At 39.8% G+C, this 20,466-nt stretch overlaps 1 protein-coding gene and 1 long non-coding RNA gene across 4 annotated transcripts in view; one reads left to right on the forward strand and one right to left on the reverse strand.

Annotated features, from left to right (window-relative positions):
• The window catches only part of CA10 (carbonic anhydrase 10), a 469,786-nt gene that overhangs the window by 264,999 nt on the left and 184,321 nt on the right, over positions 1–20,466 (reverse strand). For all 3 annotated transcript variants that reach the window (XM_070226348.1, XM_070226347.1, XM_005597501.4), the window contains one exon: positions 10,639–10,781. In XM_070226348.1, the coding sequence (XP_070082449.1) occupies positions 10,639–10,781 (143 nt within the window). The remainder of the gene's footprint in view (positions 1–10,638; positions 10,782–20,466) is intronic.
• LOC111775668 (uncharacterized) overlaps positions 3,524–20,466 on the forward strand; it is a 28,232-nt gene continuing 11,289 nt past the window's right edge. The window contains exon 1 of the long non-coding RNA XR_002811523.2: positions 3,524–3,641. This is a non-coding gene — a long non-coding RNA (uncharacterized lncRNA). The remainder of the gene's footprint in view (positions 3,642–20,466) is intronic.

A 20,466-nucleotide genomic window follows, 5' to 3' on the forward strand; every position in this document is an offset into this window, starting at 1 on the left:
TGTTTTTAAAAAAATTTACTTATAATATTTATGTTTTACTTATATATTTAAATAAAAAGTATATTATATATTTAAATAATAATAAAAATTACTTATATATTTATCTTTTTAATAAAAATTGTATATAAGGTGTACATGATAGTTTTATGTATATCTATATATATATACACACACATAGTAAAAAGATTACTACAGTCAAACTAATTAACATATCCATCTCTTCATGTAAGTTACCATTTTTTTTTTTGGTGAGAGCACCTGAAATCTACTCTCCTAGCAGTACAGTACTAACTATAGTCATCATGCTGTACTTTAGATCTCCAGATTTATTCATTCTACATAACTGCAACCTTGGGGCGGGGAGTTGGGAAAAATCGGAAGATGAACTGGCTAATCCTAACGTTGCATATGGTTTGCATCTTGGCCCTAGCATACTACAGAACAAAGAATTAGAACGCCTACATTCTAAAATGTTAAAAATATGAGATACTGGAAAAAGGAGGGTTGATTATTTTAGTTATTCTTAATCCTCATGCAACATTAATAAAGTTGTACCTATATGACATTAAATTTTCATAAGAAAATTAAAAGTCTGATAATTGCTCCGATTTCAATAGTTTCTGATGCATAGACTCCCCAAATCACATTTTTGATTCCAGTTTTTCTTTTAGTCTAGTTCTTTAATTTCAGAAAGACAGAACTTAAGAGAAAATTCGCATTTTCTTAAGCCCTTCAAACATAATCTACCTCATTTTTTTCCTGAAGTGATGGGGAAATTATTGTTTATTTTTATTTTCAGTTTAATGTTCAGACCAAAGATTCCTGGTTTCCAGGCAATGAGAGCTCTTTAACAGGATTCAACGTATCCAAAGTTCCTGTAGGTTTATCCGGACAAATGATCAGGCTTACAAGGCGTAGAGTGGCCAATTTCAGAGCCTTCTGGAGAAAATGCACAACTGATACCAAATTTTTAGTATCACCATCACTTGTCTTGAGTATGCGACTTTCTGTATCACCCAGGTGCTCCACCAGTTTTATCTTCTTGATTATGATGGAGACACTTGTTCTGAAATGCTTGGGAGATGAGGCTAGCTGGGAAGAAGTCTGTAAAAATTAGGTCACACTTTTTCCTTTTCTCCTCCTCTTCTTCCCCATATCCAGATGGTTGGCAAGAGAGCTGAGCTGCAAGCAGTGTATGCAAATAAGACATTTTGTTGTCTATTTCTGAAAGGACAGTTAATTTGTAAAATGCCTGTTAGTTTCTTCTGTGGAATCACGTAACCAGTAAATGAAAGTGTACCATGTGACAGAAACTTAACTCATGACATTCCTGGAGGAAAATCTTTCTTTTAGGAATTCATCTGCCTATAAATTCGGCAAGCGTCTAGAGTTAATTGCCCCCATATTCTCTTATAAAAAAACTTGCTCAGTTCTCAGATAACCTGAATTTTCTCTCATTTAAGTGTTGTCACCAAAATCATACAACTGTCAATCTTTTGCAAATGTAGGAAAGGGGAGAACCTATTCTACTCTGATGCAGAAGAGAGAGGGCACAGGTTCCTCGGGTAGATGTGCCTAGGACCAAGAGAAAGGAGCGACGAAGGGACAAGGAGAAAAATGGTCTAGGGAAAAGTGAAAGGGACAGAGGAGACTGGGATATAAGGACTGGAGAAGGGAGGAAAGGATGTGAGAGCAAGTCAGAGAGATGGACAAGAGGAGGGAAAATAAGGAAAAGGATAGAAAGAATAAAGGACTGAGAAGGAGGAGGGGAACGCAAAGTCTTTTCTAATACTCACCAGAGGAGTAAAGAACGAGAGAGAACTAGATACATTTATAAAATCCTAAAGCCAACAACTCAAGGTGTTTCCTTGAGACTCTTGTCTAATGACTGCATTGATTAACTGGGTGATGCTAAGAGGTACCCATGACAAACAACTGCCAACAGAGGGAGCAGTAATCCTCAGCCCAGATCTAAGCTAGGCAACGGTGCACAAGAACCTGATACCAGCAACAGAACGCCTTTGCTCTGAATCTATTTCCCAACTTAGATACAGCATCTGAGTCTTTTACATTTTGCTTATCTTTCATCACTCTTCAATGCTATGCACTGAAACCTTCCACTGACTGCGAAAAGCTCTGCTCTGAGCATAAACACAATTACCTTGGCCTCATTTCCTTATCTTTAATCAAAGTCCTTTCTTGCAACATTCATTTGGCCCTGGATGCTCCATTCTAGCTACTCAGAGCAAAATATCCTAAAGAAGAAAGAGTACTGTATGCAAAACTTTGATAGAGGATAAGAAGAAGAGAACGTAACTTTCCTCCAAACCAAAGCTAGGGCTTTAAAGGGAGTTTTCCTTTAGGAGAGTTTACATCCTAGTTAAATCCTCCTTCCAGGGTCAGCCTCCAATATATTCCACATGTCCCATCTAACCACAGCTCATATAGAATCAAAGAATTTCCAGATGAGAAGGGGATTCCCAGATCAAGTCAAGACTCTTGTCTGATGCTTGAGCTTATTCTACAATCTGAAAAGATCTTCAGTGCCTGCCAGAACTCTTTTTGTGCTGGGGTTCTCCATAAAACACATGGAGGTCACTCCCTTTGCACACAGCTCGAATTCCTATTTTGAACCGAAGTCTGGTCCAAGCCACTTCCAAACCCCAGGGCTAGTTCTCTGTATCTGAGGCAGCATAGGACAGGTACAATCAGAAGGCACCTGCAATTCCACCTTAAAAGGTTTTCCTTTCAGACAGATTGAGAGAGAGAGAAAATTGAACACAGAACATTTGATTCTTCTCATCACCACTTTGCTCCTCTTCTTCTGTGCTTCGCTTTGTCAATATCTTTCCCATTAGTTACTCTAACCATCAGCACTGAGGAATCTGTCTGTAACATCCCAGACATCATCATCTCAGTGAAGGCTGTTGCAGGACAATCACCTCACTTCTGGATGTACTACCTTATGTATCTGTAATTAGGCTGAATTTGTCTTTTAGCATCTTCCTGTGTTATTTACTCATACCGAGCACATTATCCATTAACTTCCTGTACTGATTTCACATGTAGTGATTTTACAACAAAACCAGCTCAGCCTAAGTCTGTGCAGGTTTTTATAAATGTGTACCTGAGAGGAAAGCTTTACCTTTAGGCCTACTGAATTTCAACCTTTTGGATTGGGAATACTGGCAAGGTGGCTCTGAGTTCTTACTTCTTATTCTGTCATCCAAAGAATTGCAATCTCAGCATAGATGTCACTGATTTGCATGTGAATATTAGTCTCTTTGACAGAGAAACTCAAGTGGGAGGTAAGTTGTGTGTTCTTGCTAACAGCAACAACATCTCTGACGGCAGCTACTATGTTCTGAAGGTTTGTGTCGTCTCAAAACTCATATGTTGAAATCCTAAACCCCAAGTTGATGGTATGAGGATGTGGGGCCTTTGGAAGATGATTAGGTCATAAAGGCAGAGTCCTCATCATTGGGCCTAGTGCCCTTATAAAAGAGGCCCAGAGAGCTCCCTAGCCCCTTCTACCATGTGAGGACATAGCAAGAAGGTGCCAGCAATGAACAGGAAGAGGGCTCTCGCCAGAACACGAATGTGCCAGTGCCTTGATCTTGGACTTCCCAGCCTTCAAAACTGTGAGAAACAAATTTATGGTTCTTCATAAGCCACCCAGTCTGTGGCAGTTTGTTACAGCAGCCTGAATGGACTGAGACAGCAGCTAACAATTGTGGAGCATTTTCTTCTCTGCCGGTCTCTGGCCCAATAACTTGCATTATAACCTGCCTACCAAGTGCATTATTTCATATAATTCCCTCCAACACAACCCTGCGAGGTACCATAATGGGTACCATTATGATCTCTCTTTTATGAATGAGGAAACTGAAGCTGAGAGAGGTTAGGCCTCTTGTATCTAGGTGGCTGGTGGCAAAGCTAAAATTCAAACCCATATCAGAACACCCGTGGACATCTATTCTCCCACAAATTATCAGAACACCCGTGGACATCTATTCTCCCACAAATGGAGGTCTACCTTGTCTACTGTCCCTCTTTCCTTTAACCATAACTTTAAAAGACGTTCTCATCCTTCAAGATAACTTTTGCCCTGTAAGATAACATAGGAAGTCTCAACTCATTCTGGGCCTTAGTCTCTCTGAAACCATCTTGACAGGTTACTTCCTCTTTCATCCTCCTCCTTGGCTATAAGCCCTTTCTCTCACATCTCTTATACACCATTTAAAAACATTATTTCTCGCAAAACTCCCTGTGCAGCCACTCACATATCTTTAGCTCCTACCAGTTCCTTTTTTGGTATCATCATTTGTAATTGTATTACCATAATTTCGGTTTTAAGAGCTTCCCAATCCTCTAGAGTTATCTTCCATGAGGCAATAAGATCATATCTATTTTAACTACGATATTTCAAAAATCTGCCTTTTGAAGGCATTTTGAAGTCTGACAATGCTTAGCATTTCTTTTTAACCTTGGCTACTACTATATTTTCTAAGTTAGCACATCCACTTTCTCCCAGAGTTTTACTGTCCATTCCATATCACCAAACTGCTTTTCCTTGTTGGTTAGAACTAAATCCAAATAAAGAGACCCTTTGTTACTTCCTTCTGAGAAAGGATATTATCAACACAGCAAGTCAAGAAATTTATCAAACCACAAAATACAGATGAGTAAGAATTGCACTCACTTCTTCATCAGCTCTTAAAGACCTACTTTATCCCACAAATACACATAAAATTATATGTAGCATCCCCATACCAGAGATTCAGTGTAAATATCCCTGGTATTTAAAGACAGCTAATGAGTTCCAAGTGGGTAAGAATACTTATCTATGAAAGCTTCATATCAGTTATCCAACTAAAATCAGCACCACAGCAACAGATTTAGATGGCAAAATGGATCTATCCTTACCTTTTCTTTCACCCTTCTACATGTGGAGCCAGAACATCTGACGTTTAAAGACCCTCCTGCAAACAATATTTCATTCTATCTACCTTTTTATGCTAGCCCATATTCTAGGACCTCCAAACAGCCTGGTTCAAGGAACCCAACTTCTTACCCCTGATAAAAATTAATGCCAAAATGATTGATTTATTAATCAATCATTTTACTGCTTCCTTAGTATCTATTCTATTATCTCAATAATTATTTAAATCAGTTACTGACATTTAACTTCTGTGTGTCTATATTTTCTCCCCCAATATATCATAAATTCCTTGAAGGAACATAAATGCTTCACTCATAAAATGTTTCAGAACATAGCAATGCAGACGTGTCATGAATTGCAATGATTAATTGTGGTCAACTAAATTTTGTCATCAAGTTCATGGGGAAATTTAAAAATAGAGTAGTGATAAGATTTTAAGCACCAAACCAATTCACATTCCTTATTTTCTTAAATTTATTTCAACCATATTTCAGGGAAAGTAGAATACTTGAAAATTAGTTTCTAGAGACAGGTTGTGTTCATAGCAAGGTGACTTTTCATCAAGGGACTTTCTCATATTTTTCCCACCTTGAGTCAAAGCAACTTTTGACTAATTCCACATAAACCCTTTCCTTGGTAATCAAGGATAGCTTTGGTTCAATTCAAATCAACCAGCCCCATCATAGATAACCTCAAGGGTATAAAATGAAAATATGAAAGCACATTATTTTGAGGAGCTCTTAATCCAAGAGGAGGGAGACAAGGCAAATAAGACTAATATACTATAAGCCAAGGTTCAGGGCCTAAGAGAAACATAAGCAAGGTACTTAAGAAGCCAAATGAAGAGAGATTTCACCATCAGTTAAAGAGATCAAGAGGAGTTTCACGGAGGAGGCAGCATTGGAGCCATAGACGCTGAATAATAAAAAGGTAGGGACTGAGGGTGCTAGGTACATGGAGTGAAGCCTATGCTGTGGCCAAAGCACAGATCACAAGGGAAAGGCGAGACATACCTAATTAAAAATAAAGTATTACAATCTCACTGAGAACAAAAGGTACTCATAAAGCGTAAGAGGGGTAAGACTCTGGAAAGGATATCCGGGGAAGTATTACAAGGGCTGTGAATGCCAGACTGAGGCATTTGTACCTAATTTCATAAGTGATGATGAGTTTTATTACCTCTTATTCATTTCACGGGAAATGTGGAAATGGGCTCGTGTTGGATACCTTCCGTTTGCACCTTCAGATCTGTCTTCACCTTTCTCTGCGGCCTGCAGGCTGGCTTACAGAGACTGAGTCCACAGGCTCGCTGGTCTCTGAGTTTCTCCCAATGGAGCCTTGCAGAGGCGGGGAGGGAAGGCAGTGCAATTGGGGTCTTTATTCCCCAGCTCCATCCCTGTGGGTTGCTCTGGGCTGGCTACTTCCCTTGCTGAAGGTGTTCCTACATTCAGCAAATCAGAAGTCAGAAATCAATTTTGCTGGGTTAAAACCAACGTTTCAGCAGGGCTGTGTTCCTTCTGGAGGTTCTATGGAAGAATCCATTTCCTTGCCCTTTTCATGTTCTGGAAACTGGCCGCATTCCTGGGCTGGCGGCCCCTCCTCACTATGACCTCTGCTTCTGTTGTCACATCTTCTCTCACTCTGACTCTTCTGCCTCTGTCTTTTCCTTATAAGGACCCTGTAATTACAAGGGGCCCACCTGGATAGTATAGAATAATCTTTCCATTTTAAGATCCTTAACTTGATCACATCTTCAAGATAGCTTTTGCCATGGACGATAACATATTCACAGGTTCTGGGGATCAGCATGTGGATAGTTTTAGGAAGGGACATTATTCTATCTACCATATATGCCAACCCTAAGTATTTTCTTTCGCCTAAAATGGAGAGATAAGTTAAACGATAAGTGTTTTTCAGATTATTAAATTAATGCAAGCTTGTTGGAGAAAATCTGGACATTTAGAAGAGTAGAAAGAAAACACTATTACCCTTAATCCCCGTCTTTTCTATGTATTTCACAGCCACTCTTTAAACAAAATTGAGATCATTAAGTGGATGATTTTAGATCCTACCTTTTACATTTAACATGTCACGAGCAATACCCATGTCCTTAACTGCTGAGATGTCCATTTTATTAAAAGAGCTAGAAGATGAGGAAGGATGCCAAAAGTAATTTTTGGTTAAAATGGCAGAATCAGCAAAAGATTTTAGACTCAGTTTTAATATGTTTTTTTCTTCTTTTGGATATTTTAGATCAGCAGAGAGGTTACCCATGTACCACATTTCCTCCATGAAAGCTCAACTCACCTCTTAATCCACACTCCTCCTTAATCCACATCTGTATCAGGAATGTTCCAGGCAAATATCTAGAGAAATTACCGTACCCCGAAATGATCAAGTGAGGCTATTCATATTTTGCTGTGGGGGAACATTCTCACTCTATATCTTTATTTTCAAATTACCAAGAAGCTAACTTACGTGACTAGCCATGAAAATACACAAACACATCATGTACACTCACTTTGGTGTGAGGAAAAAGACAAAGAAGGTCAAAATACATGTGAATCTGTGCAAGTTCAATGGCTAACAAGGGTCTCTATCTTTAAAATAGCCAGTCAGGCTTGAATTGAGCTTAAAACACCAGTTATGTTATAATCCAATTTCCCAAAGATAGAGACTTTAAATGATCCGAGACCACAGAGGAAGAGCATCTCCACCCGCCCCCTTTAGATTCCTGAGTTGATCTAGTAGTTTAATCTAGAATAGATTAATTAGCTCCAAGATTTAAACAAAAAACTATCTAGCCTATTGGGAGTCAAGTTTAATGGGATCAAGAATGGGATATTGGTTCCCAGGTAGGATGCTTAGATCCATATGCAACCCAACCTTAAGCGAATGTTGTTTGCAAAGGACAATTATTTTGGATTTTGTCCTTAAGAGTCCTGTGTGTCAGATATGAACAAGTGGACAAAAAGTCTTCTCCTTCAAGACGAAAAACAAACATTGCTTAAAAACTACCATTGAAAAGAAGCAACTTAAAAGGTAAAAGACATCTCATTGTTCAAGTAAAATGAATATCCTCGATTCTATTCGAGACACAGTATGTTTTGATTCTCTTATTATTCTTTGTATTCTTGGGTTCAGGTTGAATTGCAGCCCCAGCTCATGCTAAGAAAACCCTTTAATTCATCATCTGAGCCCTATGCCAGGTCAAACACATTGAATCAAACTCAGTACTGCAAGTCAGGGGTTTGCGCATAAGGTACATTTAAACACGGCCAAGAATAATGCCCACAGATAAAAATGTGACATAAAATACACAATGACTGGGATGCATTTCACATGCTGGTACCCTGCTGATCTCAGACTTCAAAATGTGGCACCTTGCCCAAATTCTACAAAACCTCCCAGTCTTTCAGCATGGTTTTTAAACCTTTTGAGTTGGCTATCTATGTCTTCAAAGCAAAACAAAATTCAGATCAGGAATATGCATCCTCACTTCCAAAATAAGTCTCCAGGGCATCAAACACCATCTTTAAAAAGCTTGCACGCACGATTCAGCTATTGTCCATCAAGTGTAGGCATCTCATTACCAGTTAGTTTATCCTACTACCATCTATATTTTATTTTTCACCTTTCACAAATGCCACGGAAAGCATCAGACAGTTCTCAGCTCTTCAAACAGCTGACAACACAAATCATGCCAGTTATAAATATTTACATCGTCAAAAGTAAATGTTTCCAAAATTCCAAACTCCAATGCATTTGAAAATTGATTTGGATCAGGTACACTTTACCGAATTGGAAATATTAAAAAAAAATCACTTGTCAACAACAAAAAACACCAAAGCAAAACATAACATATGAGTGATTTTTAACACCATGCTATCTCCTAGTCTGTTCTTTCCCACTAAGTTTTAGGGAGAAGCTGTCGTGAAATTAGTTTTTCTTCTTGTACATCAACATCTTCCTCTAAGATGGTCTAATGGAAAGTGAAAATTACATATCCATTATTTGTGTTAGCTTTTGTCCTTTCCCATCACACTCTCAATGTATCCTTTTCCTAAAAAATGCTTCAAATGTTGCCATAACTCTTAGAAAATTCCAGTTCCTTAACATGGCCTCAGGATCTGGCCTCTGCCTTCTTCTTCCATCCTTACCTCCCCACCACCTCCTCTTTGGTCTCTGTGCATCAGCTTTGCTGGCCATCTTTCAGGTAATTTCTGGAACTTAGCTACCACCTCTCATTCTGCTTTGGGCTTTACTGCTTTTCCCTTTGCCTAGAATACAATGATTCCCACCATCAATCTCCAAAATAGAAAGAATGACTGAATATTTAGTCAAACCTGCAAATTGCCCTTCTTAAATACTGGTTGGTAAACCTATCCATGCTCGTAACTTGACTTGGATGATTCACCTTTTCAGAGAGAGGTGTATGTAGAACCCACATCAAATTCCTTTTAGGGTTTGTAAAAAGAAAACTGCCAATGGAACAGTAATTAGGCTAGGTTAGTTTTCTATGGAATCAGAGTAATAAACTACATGAGCTATATAGGACCTTTCTAGAAAAATGCTTCCCATGTCATATTTACATCAGCACCCAAATACTACAGAGTGAAATAGTCTCAAGCACATGCAAGGTCTTTTAAAACCTGCCTTGTGACCTGAGTCAAGGTCACTAACAACACTTTGATGAGTCATTAGACTTTTTTGTTTTTGTGACAGTTACGTGATAGGGAAAAATATATTCTAACATATCAGGAGGGAAAAAAATTACTTACAAACTTGTGGTAAACATGGCAAGCAGACTGCATAAGTGGAGGAGAGAGCAGAGCCCAAGAAACCCAACCCTGGAGAATCAGCCGCCAGCAGTAACAAAAGTTCTCCATAATTTTAAGACCAATTTCTTGCACACAAATGATTTTCCATTCCTCTTGAGTTCACAACAGCTAAATCACCTTCAAACACAATTTTCTGGGTGTGTGTTTTTTCCATCTTCAACATTCTACTCAACGGTAAAAGCTAGCCAAATAGAAATGAACGAGCACAAGAAATGCTGGATTCCAGTGATGAGAAGACCCCGCGAGCATTATGTCCTTGCACAAATTAAGGAGGAGTGCATCATGAGGGAGGAGAGGGAAGGAGGGACGTCGGTGTGAGAGTCACAAAGCACAGCTCAGCATCTCTGTGCAGGAGCTAGGAGTCTTAGCCAACAAGACACCCCTAGGAAGATTAACTATTGATTTTCTTATAAATCATCTAAGGTGATTTTTGTTTGTTTGTTTTTCCTTCCAGAATGATAAACGTCTGATTTTACTTTTGTTAAAAAATTTTTTCACTTTCTTGAGGTTCAAAGAAGGCCCAGCAAAGAGGTTTCTGAGAGGAAGGATTTCCCCAGCATGATAGGCGGGCGGGGACAACTGTGTTTTCTGACCTTCGTGGGGTACCAAAGGATAAAACCTCAGGCAACCTCCAGGGGGTACAAAATAATTAGTAGCAGGAGGGTTTGACTAGCTATGGAGAAACAGCACAATTTAGACAGAATTATATTTGTTGGCAGTAGGCCTGAGGTCCGTGACACTGCTCCTAGGTAGAAAGATAAATTCATCACAGAGAGCAAGGCCTGGAGAACTGGCTTTCAGAATCAGCATCTCCCCCATCCTCAACTTTACAATGGAAACAACATGGCTGCTTACCTTCCTTCCCCCGGTGTTGATGCGCAGGGGCGTCAGAAAGGGGTCGAAGATCATGTGACTGGTCTCTATGTTGACTGGTGACTGCCGTTTCCCCACAGAGCAAAGATTCCAAGCTGAGTTCACCAATCCCCAGAAAGAAGGAACTAGAAACAAAAAGAAATTGTAGAATCAGGCTGGGTAGCAGGTAAAAAGAGCTATGGCACAAAAGTAGTAAAATCAAAGAGAGCCACCCAAAGTTTTCCACCTATAGAGATTCTTGAGTGTTGCTATGGTGTTTTCCTGGCCTGAATCTTAGTCAATTTCTCTAAGTCCTACATTCACAATCTCTTAACATCAGATTTTCTTGTTTCAGATAGATTCATCCTGCAATCTCTTTCATGAGTACAGTTAGCATTAACGCCTTCATGGGAGCCTTAACAGTCCAGCCATATCATCTTTGTAACATGTCTGAGATGCACCAAATATTTAGCAATTCCTGAGTTGATGCTCTGCTTTCCCATTTGGCAGGAATGATGTGAGAATCAACCTTGTCCTACATAGAAGAAGGTGGCATTCGACATACACCAGGCATTATTCTGTGGATTGTCCAAACCAAAGTAAGGGAGTAAATTATTTTTATGGCCCCCAATCAATGCCAGACTGGAGCTTGGCAACTTGACTTTGTCTCTGTTTAGTCCAGCAGTGTGTCATTAACCTAATGTACCAGGCAGCTGAAGAGTGTGTTCATTTGATAGGAAGGAAAAAATGACACTGAGTGCTGAACACAAATATCCAAAGGGAAATCGGCTACTCATTTTCAGTGTCACATTAAAATAAATTTCTACAGCAATTTCCAGTCCTACTTTCCTTTGTTTAAGAAAGTTAGCAGAGCAGCAGAGAGCCAATCTACTAATTTTATGAAGATCAGAGACTGTATTGTTAGCCTTTTCCTGCCCCTCTCAGAATTGCCATTGAGGCTCTGGATCCATGTGTCCTCCTTATGCCCCTGAGATTACATGGCCATCATTCACTCATCCATCCACAGCATCCATCACCAGCATAGCGAGTTCCTATCGTGGGTCCAGCCCTGAGTTAGGCTGAATTGCAAGGAAGAGAGATGAGCATTAGAACATGACCACTAGGGACAGGGGGTGAGGTTAAGTCAGTGTGTTACAAGACTCTAGATGGGGGCACCGAACCCTGCAGCAGCGGAAGTGGAACCAGGGAGTCATTCCTAGAGGAGATGAGCCTAACAAGCAAGTCACAACCCTCTCAAATGTACCTGTCCTCTCAGGGACTCAAATTTAATACAGCCTTTACTTTACAGCAGCTATTATTCCTGCCCATATCATGGATGGGAAAAACTGAGGCAAGGGAGGAGTTTGGCAAACACTTGGCAAAGATACTGTATAAGAGACCCATAATCCAGGAGAAGAATTGTGCTAGATTGTTTGTCTAGTCGCATCTAAACTCAAAATTCTATGACTCTTTTATTTGTTATAGGCAAGTGTTAGGCAAAAATGGGAGGAGAACTAAAAACAAGTTCCTTAGATTCCTTGAAGAATGCTTTAACACCGAAATAATACAGGCTTCATTGTGAAATATGGAAATACCTAATTTGGTTTAACACATGCCAGTAAGCCTCTAGTGGCTCCATTCCCTTTAAAGAGTTTGCATTGGCTTTCCAGCCACAACTGATTTACAAAATGGCAGCAATGGCCAGAGTTACAGAGGGAAAAAGAGAAGGAGGAGGAGTGGAAGGAAAAACAAGTATATGTGCTTCCATGGCACTCTCATTTCCGATCCTTATCTAAACTATGTTATCACCGAAAGTCACTTAACATCTTTAGAAGGTACCACACCCTAGCAAAATTATAACATTTAAAGGAAGCGCTCGCATTAAAAATGTGTTTTAAAAAATGTAAACTTCCGTCTTCTCTAAGTTGCTCTTTTTAAATCACTGACTTAATCGTATACTTATTTCCTCAATCATTTCAAGTTTATTATGAAAAGAAAGCCTCCGAAAGAGCATGTTTCTACTCCTTTGTGAGTGACGCACATAAACATGGCAGATGTGAGGATGCCAGGGGTAGTCATGACACTGCCACAAATTAGCTGTGTGACCTTAGATAAGTCATTTGTCTCCTAGGCCTTGGTTGGTCTCTATGGCCCCAGTGGTAGGCTGAACAATGGCCCCCCTTTGACGATGTCCACATCCTAAACTCAGAACCCAGAATATGCTACCTTACGTGGTACAAGGTACTTTGCAGAAATGATGAAGTTAAGGATCTTGAGGGGAGTAGATTATCCTGGATTATCTAGGTGGGCCCAATGTAATCACGAGGGTCTTTTTTAGGGAGAGGTGTAGGAGGGTCAGAGACAGAGAGAAAAGATTTAAGGAAGGAAAGAGGTCAAAGAGGATAGAAGATACTGGCTTTGAAAATGGAGGGAGGGACACAAGCCAAGGAATGCAGGTGGTGGCCCCTTGAAGCTGGAAGGAAGTAACAGATCCTCTCCCTAGAACCTCCAGAGGGAACACTGGCTGGCTGACACTAATTTTATTAACCCCACAAAACTCATTTTGGACTTCTCACCTCCAGAACTGTAAGATGATATATTTGTGTTGTTTTAAGTCACTAAGTTTTGATTATTTGTTATAGCCACAAAAGGAAACTAATACAGCCCTCTTTTATCTTTAAAACTCTGTGAGACAATAACCTCTTTGACAATCAGACCATCTCTGAGGTCTGGGGGGCCTTCTCTGGAAGCCAGCTGCATGATAAATGTAGTTACAGCTGGTGCATATTGCATTTCATCTACTCCCATGAAAATCATTGACAAAAATCATTCCAACCCTACAAATGGATTGTAAGGCTGCTATTATATGGCAGCATGGGTAGGCAGATGCTGCTGTGCCTTCCTAATAAACTTCACACTCCAAAAGTACTCCCACAAAAACACAAACAGCAAAAACTTTATGCGAACATCTGCCTTCGCTTTTCCTGGGCATGGCATTCTTTATGACAAACAGTTTTGGGGTTTTATATCCCCACTTCACTATCAAGGCCTATGTGTCTGCTTCTAACCACCTGCTCAGCCAATTGAGGAAAAATTGAGAAACACTCGTTCCTGCTGAGCTGTGTCCCTCATCAGCTCCACTCCTGAAGGGGTGTCTAAGTTTGTTCAACACTGAATTGCTGGTTCTAAATCAGCCATAAATTAATAGTCTTTCAGAAATGGAAGCCACCCTAGAGATCACCTGATCTAAACCTGTACATGAAATTAAGGCCAGGCAGAGGTAGAGGCAGGGAAGGACAAAGTAAGCACCAGTACCCAAGTCTCAGGATCCCTGGTGCTGCTAGACCTCCACTGCTCTAGACCCCCAGCAGGCTCCATACATGAGCAGATTATTGTAGCCAGGGAGCTTCAGAGTTAATGTTGTCATGGTCATTGTAAGACTTTTGCTTCCATTTCTCTTTTGGTAAGTCAAGAGTAACATGAGTTGAGTGCCTATTTTCCAGTGAAAATAAATTTCAAGTCAAAGGTTCAAATCAGACTGCTCTAAATGTGAACCATCCCAATCGAAGTTAGGATTTTTCAAAAACCATATAATTATGGCTGGGTAGAGAAAAGGCTTCAACTCAGGCATGAGGGGATGTGTTTGGGCCTCATCGCTGGGCCCCGAGGAGATCTAATGGGGATGACTGCTCAGGAAGAGCTGCTCCAGGGGTTGTGTCCATGGACCAGCTGGACTGGGCAAGGCTCTAGTCCAGATGAAAGAAGTCACTGATCTTAGAAACTTAGAAAAGTGTTGGGACAATAATTAAGGTGTCACAGTTCGTTCAGAGACCTCAGGTGCCAAATGGACCAGGAATAGGTCTGCAAATGTGGTGTAATCTAGGTTCTAGGGAAATGCTTTAGGAGGAAGGCTGTGAAACCAGGAGGGCATGGAGTGGCCACACTTACTGGGGCATGGGAGTAAGACAGCACATTTTACCTGCAGTGCAAGGCTGGACACAAGAACCAAGGCTTCAAGATTTAGAGTAAGAAACTCTCTCTCTTGATTTGCGCAAAACTCCCATTCATTTCCAAGATTCTGATACTTACCTATCCTCCATATCATTGATCCTTCAGGTTTATAACCCTCCCATGTCCCCCCTGGAAGCAGAGATGTTGTTGGAGAAGCCATAGCTTCTATGTATTCTAATAGTATTGCTTCTATTTCCAAATTTAGAGAATCATTGCTGAATTGTTTTTCTTTTAGTTTCCATGGCTGTCCAACAAATCCAATTTTTAAACTTTCTGTCATTTTTTAAAGCATTAGTTATTATGGCTTATTAGCTAACACTGTGTTTTTTTCTGGCTTGACTGATACAACTTATTGTTGAGAAAAAATGTAAATAAAGTAAAATTAAGTGAGAATCACTCTAATTAACGGACAACTGGTCAGAAAATGTTTGAATGGCATCATCCCTGGCATCCTTTTCACACAATCTTCTAATTTACATATAAACTAGAACACACAACAGACCTGGATATTTTTGCAAATTAATTCTCACAGAGCCTAAACAATGGAACTTAACTGCTGCATCACAGCTATGTGTTATCTTGCCAAAACATTTCCCCACGGCAAGGCTGTCATTGTTACCATAAACCATAAATCCCAAACGGTCTCTTGGCTCTGGGTCCAGTGAACTATGAAAGATGCTCAGTGACTGATTTCAGCTGCTTAAAACACGAGCCTTGGAAAATCCAAAGCAAAACCTATCAGTGCTTGTTCAAAACCAGTGAAACAAAAAAGCTCAAGTTTAGTTTATTAACACATCATGGTAACCCCCAGACAAAACAAAAACGTTCTCACCAAAGCAAGAAATAGGTCAGGAGAGTAAGAAGTCAGAGGAATTAAGTCTGAAAGGGAGGGCTAAAATTTGCCTTCATGACATTTTCATCCTAGAGAAGATGCTCCAAAGTCAGTGTGCACTTTTAGGCATCTTCCCTATTCACTTGTCCTGAATTGTCATTTGTCTTCTCAGCAGAATTTGCAGAGACCCTGCTGTTGTGGGCAAGAGTTTCGGCACTGGGAATTAATTTATATGGCTTATGTGAATTTGCTAAATCTTATGGGAACAAGACAAACTCAATTAAAAAGTGTTTACCAGACAGTCTTTGATGTGCCAGGCATTAGGCTTGACACTGAGAATTCAAGCAGCAAATATTTAATGAGGACCCACTATGCGCCAGGCACTGTCATCAGTTCTTGGAAGTCAGTAATGAATGAAACAGATATGGTTCCTGCTCTCATGGATCTTACAGTCTAGGGGGAATATGAGAGAGAATGTTTATCTCCAGGTTTCTACAAGTATATCTATGCAATTAGAACTTTTGGTAAGCATGCTGTAGAGACAATTAAGATGGTAATGAATTACAGAATAAGCACGATGGGGAGATAATCTAGATAGAACAGTCAGGGATAATTTCTCTGGGAGTGACATCTAGTAGACCCTGGAAGGACTGAGAGGAGCTGGTCCTGAAGAACAGCAGGGGAGAGGGTGTCTAGGGCAGAGGAGAGGAGCAGGTATTGGCAGAGAAGAACCCGCTGTGTTCAAAGAACCGAGAGGAAGCCAGTTAACTTGAACCTGATGAAGCAGACGAGAAGAAAAGCGAGATGAGATGAGGTTGTCTAGGTGGCTGGGGGACAGATGTTTCAGGCCACAGAGAGGAGTTTGCATTTTACTTTAATGTATTAGAAAGCCACTGAGAGTTTTAGGCAAGGGAGTACCATGTCTGATTTATGAATTAAAAGCATGTATCTGCCTTGGCTGGAATACAGCCAAGAGTGAGCTTGATTATCCTTGGAGTAGTTTGAGTGGGAAAAGAATTGGTTCCCAAGCAACAGTTGGGTTTTTATGTGAGTTTAATCCTATTGCTTTGGGTTTGTTTAAATTCTATCTCAAAGGCAGAACTAATTGAATGTTTTAAAAACTATTCTCTTCAACATATGTGCCAATAAAATAGCATTTTCCAGGATCCAACCAGTACTTTACAAGTCACATTTGAAGCAAGGACTATTTTCAGGAAGAGACTCAGCTAAGGGAATCGTTTTTTTGTTTTGTTTTCAACCAATAAACTAAGTCCCCAACTTTTTGGCCGAAGGAAAGCAAATGAAAGTTGAGAAAATGAATACTGGCATAAAACATATCTTTGGTGAATTCAATCTTACAAATAAAGCCTTCCACTTCAATATAGCAATCTCTACTTTAGGCTTAGAAAGCACATGAATACATTTTAAATAAGAACTCATATCTTTCCTTTGCTCTTTTCCTCACCAACGCTGATTTACTGCCCCTCTTCCTATTCTCAATTGTAATAAATCTCTACTTTGAGTCATTATTAATGAGCATGTTTAAAATGCCCACTGCTGCAGGCTTTGGGCACCTTTCTGGTTTCAGATTTATTTCATAGGGGGAATTGGCTTTGAATAACTCCTTTGCTGCTGGATTCTTCGTCCATTGCTGGGACTCTGTTCCTATCACATGAAGTGCCTCTAACTAGGGCTTCCCGTTCTCTCACTTGGGGACCTCTCAGGGGTTGTAAATATCCAATTTAACACATAATCATTAATTTGTGCGTTCATCAAAAAATTAATGGAACCTCTCCAATGAACCAGATAAAAAGTGCCCCCACTCTTAAGGACATCCTGTATGGCGAGAAGATAAGCAAAATAACAAATAGTTACAATAAAACATGATAAATGCTATAATTAAGGTGTGTGCATATTAAAGCTTAAATGTAGACAGGGGAGTAAACTGACCCTGACCGTTTTTTAAAGTGTTAGGGTAAGTCTTCCCAATAGAGGAGATATTTGAGTTCAGTGTGAACGCACGAATACAGGCCGCAAGCCATAAAAATCTTATAACTAGTTCAAAGACTAAAGTTTTTCCTCACATGGAGCGATATGCTGCTCCTAGCAACCAAGATGAATTATCATTGGAATCTGAGTAATTATTATGCAGGGAGAATTTAAGTCACTGGATCTTCTGACTTATTATGCAGGAGAAAGATCATGAGCTACCATAACCTCACCATGGAACCCTGAGCAGATGGCAAACATGGGGATAACAGTCACTTCACAGATTTGTTGGGAAGATTAAGTGAGAACATGTTTATAAAAGGTCTGGCATAATGTCGTTTCTATAATAAAAATCCAATGAATACTGGAGAAGGAATCGAGTGCTGCAGGATGGAGAACGGGGTGGCCACCAAGACTGTGATTCCGCCACTGCAGCATTCCAGAGATGACAAGGGTGAAGGATCTAAGCAGGAGGAGGAGGAGAGGCAGCTTTCAGATGCCCACACAACCCAACCTGGCTTCAGAGCAGGGAGCAGTCTAGGTCACAGGATGGCGCTTCATTTCACACTTTTAACGAGCCGTGTGCAATTATTTCTTGGATCCATAACTCTCTGTGTCTGGATGAATGGAGGGAGTAAGCAGCGAGATGGGTCACTCATGATGGCTTTCATGCGAAAGAAAATCAGTTTAATTTAGCTTTCGGAAGTTGTTGGATATTTGTTTGTCCAGCAGCTTCATCTCCTGTTTGTGCCTGGTTCCAATGTAGTGACTGGGTTGCATACCCCAAAACACATCATCTGAGGGTGAAGAGAAAGGAAGGAAGGGAGAGTTTTCATTTGCTGATCATCCACCGTAACAAGCTCTGTGCTAGAAACTTAATATATCTTATCTTGCTTAATCTTCTTCACAATTCTCTGAGATAATGTTATCATTATTTTATAGACAAGAAAAATAAGACAAAAAGGTTATGTGACTTTCCAAGGTCACTTGGCCAGTAAATAAAGGAAGTAGAATTTTGAGACCAGTTCCTTTCTTTAAAGCAAACAACCAGACAGACCAACAAATGAAGTAATGCACGCGTGGAAACATGTGAAAGAATACATAAGTGTATAAAGCAAGAGGTGATCATCTCATGCTCCCTCCTTCCAGTGACAGCCCTGAGGTAATCAGTGTGAATAGTTACGAGGCATCAGTCAGCTCAAACAAACACATCGAAATACATATACAAACCTTTAGAGAGGTTCTATTCACAAAACTACTTTCTGTTTCAAGTAACCATATGCCATGAATGCCCTCCTGTCAGTCCTTCACAGAGCCACACATTCATGTACAACTACAGAGCTTCCATTGTGTGAATGCACCCTACTCTTCCCAACCAATCCCTAAATGAAAGACATTAAGGTTATTTCCATGGGATTTTACCACGAAAATCAATGCTGCACTAAATAGCCTTGAACATAGACTTTTTCATACTAGTGCTTTCATTTCAGTAGGAAAGATTCTTAAAGGTAGTATTGTTTAGTCAAGGTATGCACACACTTTCTTTTAATAGATGCTGCCAGGTTACTCTAAAAGACACTGGCAGTACCTAAGAATATTTATGCTCCTATCAGCTAGGTGTGATATGTCCATTTCCCCATAATCTTCATAGCACTGGATGTTATTTATTTATTTGTTTATTTATTTATGGCAATCTAACAGGAAAAATGGGATTTTGCTGATTCAATTTGCATTTCCTAACTACTGCCAAGCTTGAACATCTTCTCATAATGCTCATTAGCTATGTGCATTTCTCTTCTGATCATATTCTTCATGTATTTTTCTCTAGGTTACTTTGCTTTTAGTATAAATTTTGGCTTTCATTTGAATTGTAGAAATATTAAGCATTTGTAATGTGCTATAAACATTTTCTCCTAATCTATTATTTAGCTTTTAACCTCATTTTTGGTATTTTGCTATATAGGGATTTTTACTTTTTATATGGTTGGATTTATTGATCTTTTTCCTATAAGGTTTCTGGATTTCCTCTGTTATTTAAGCTTGCATCTCCAACTACAGATTACATAAATATTTTCCTAAATGTTCAAAAAATATTTTTGTGGTTATACTTTTTACAATTTGATTTTTGTGTGTGTGTGTGTGTGAGGAATATTTGCCCCGAGCTAACATCCATTGCCAATCCTCCTCTTTTTTTTTTTTTTGCTGGAGAAAGATTAGCCCTGAGCTGACATGTGCCAGTCTTTCTCTACTTTGTATGTGGGATGCCTCCACAGCATGGCTGATGAGTGGAGTAGGTCCATGCCCAGGATCTGAACCCACGAACCCCGGGCTGCTGCAAGTGGAGTGCATGGAACTTTAACAACTTGGCCACAGGGCTGGCCCCCTATAATTTGATTTTTTAAATCCAGCAGAGATTAATTCATATATGCTATGACACAGGAGTCTAAGATTTTTTCTCAGATAGAAAGTGAATATGCCGGCATTATTTATTACATAAACCATCTTTCTCCAACAAATTGAATGTTACTTTTACCACATATTAAGTTTCCATATACACATTAGACTTGCTTCCAGTCTTTCTAGATTGTGCCACCTCTTTGCATATTCTTGTGTCAGTGCCATATTGTTTCCAGTATAGTAACATTTATGGTAATTTATAAGATCAAGCTTCTGGATCAAAAAGCCTGCTCTGTTTTCCTGTTACCTCTGTGGGACCATGAATGCCTGAGCTCCAGGGAAACCTGCTAGGATTAGTGACTCTAGGAACTTAACACAGATATAGTATTCTTGGGGAGACCAGATCTTTAGGGGTTATCTGGCCTATCCTCACATCTTCAAGTAGTTATGTACTTAAATCACACATGAGAGAGAGGACAGTGCATGCCCCTTTCCTCAGAAAGCACTAAAAGTGTACACACTCAGAGAAGCTCCAAAGTTGAGTCCTTGGAAGACAGAACAACGTGATGGAACTAGCATGGTATTCAGGGCCAGCAGAACCA

This window comes from Equus caballus, chromosome 11, assembly GCF_041296265.1.
Source record: "Equus caballus isolate H_3958 breed thoroughbred chromosome 11, TB-T2T, whole genome shotgun sequence".
NCBI lineage: Eukaryota > Metazoa > Chordata > Mammalia > Perissodactyla > Equidae > Equus > Equus caballus.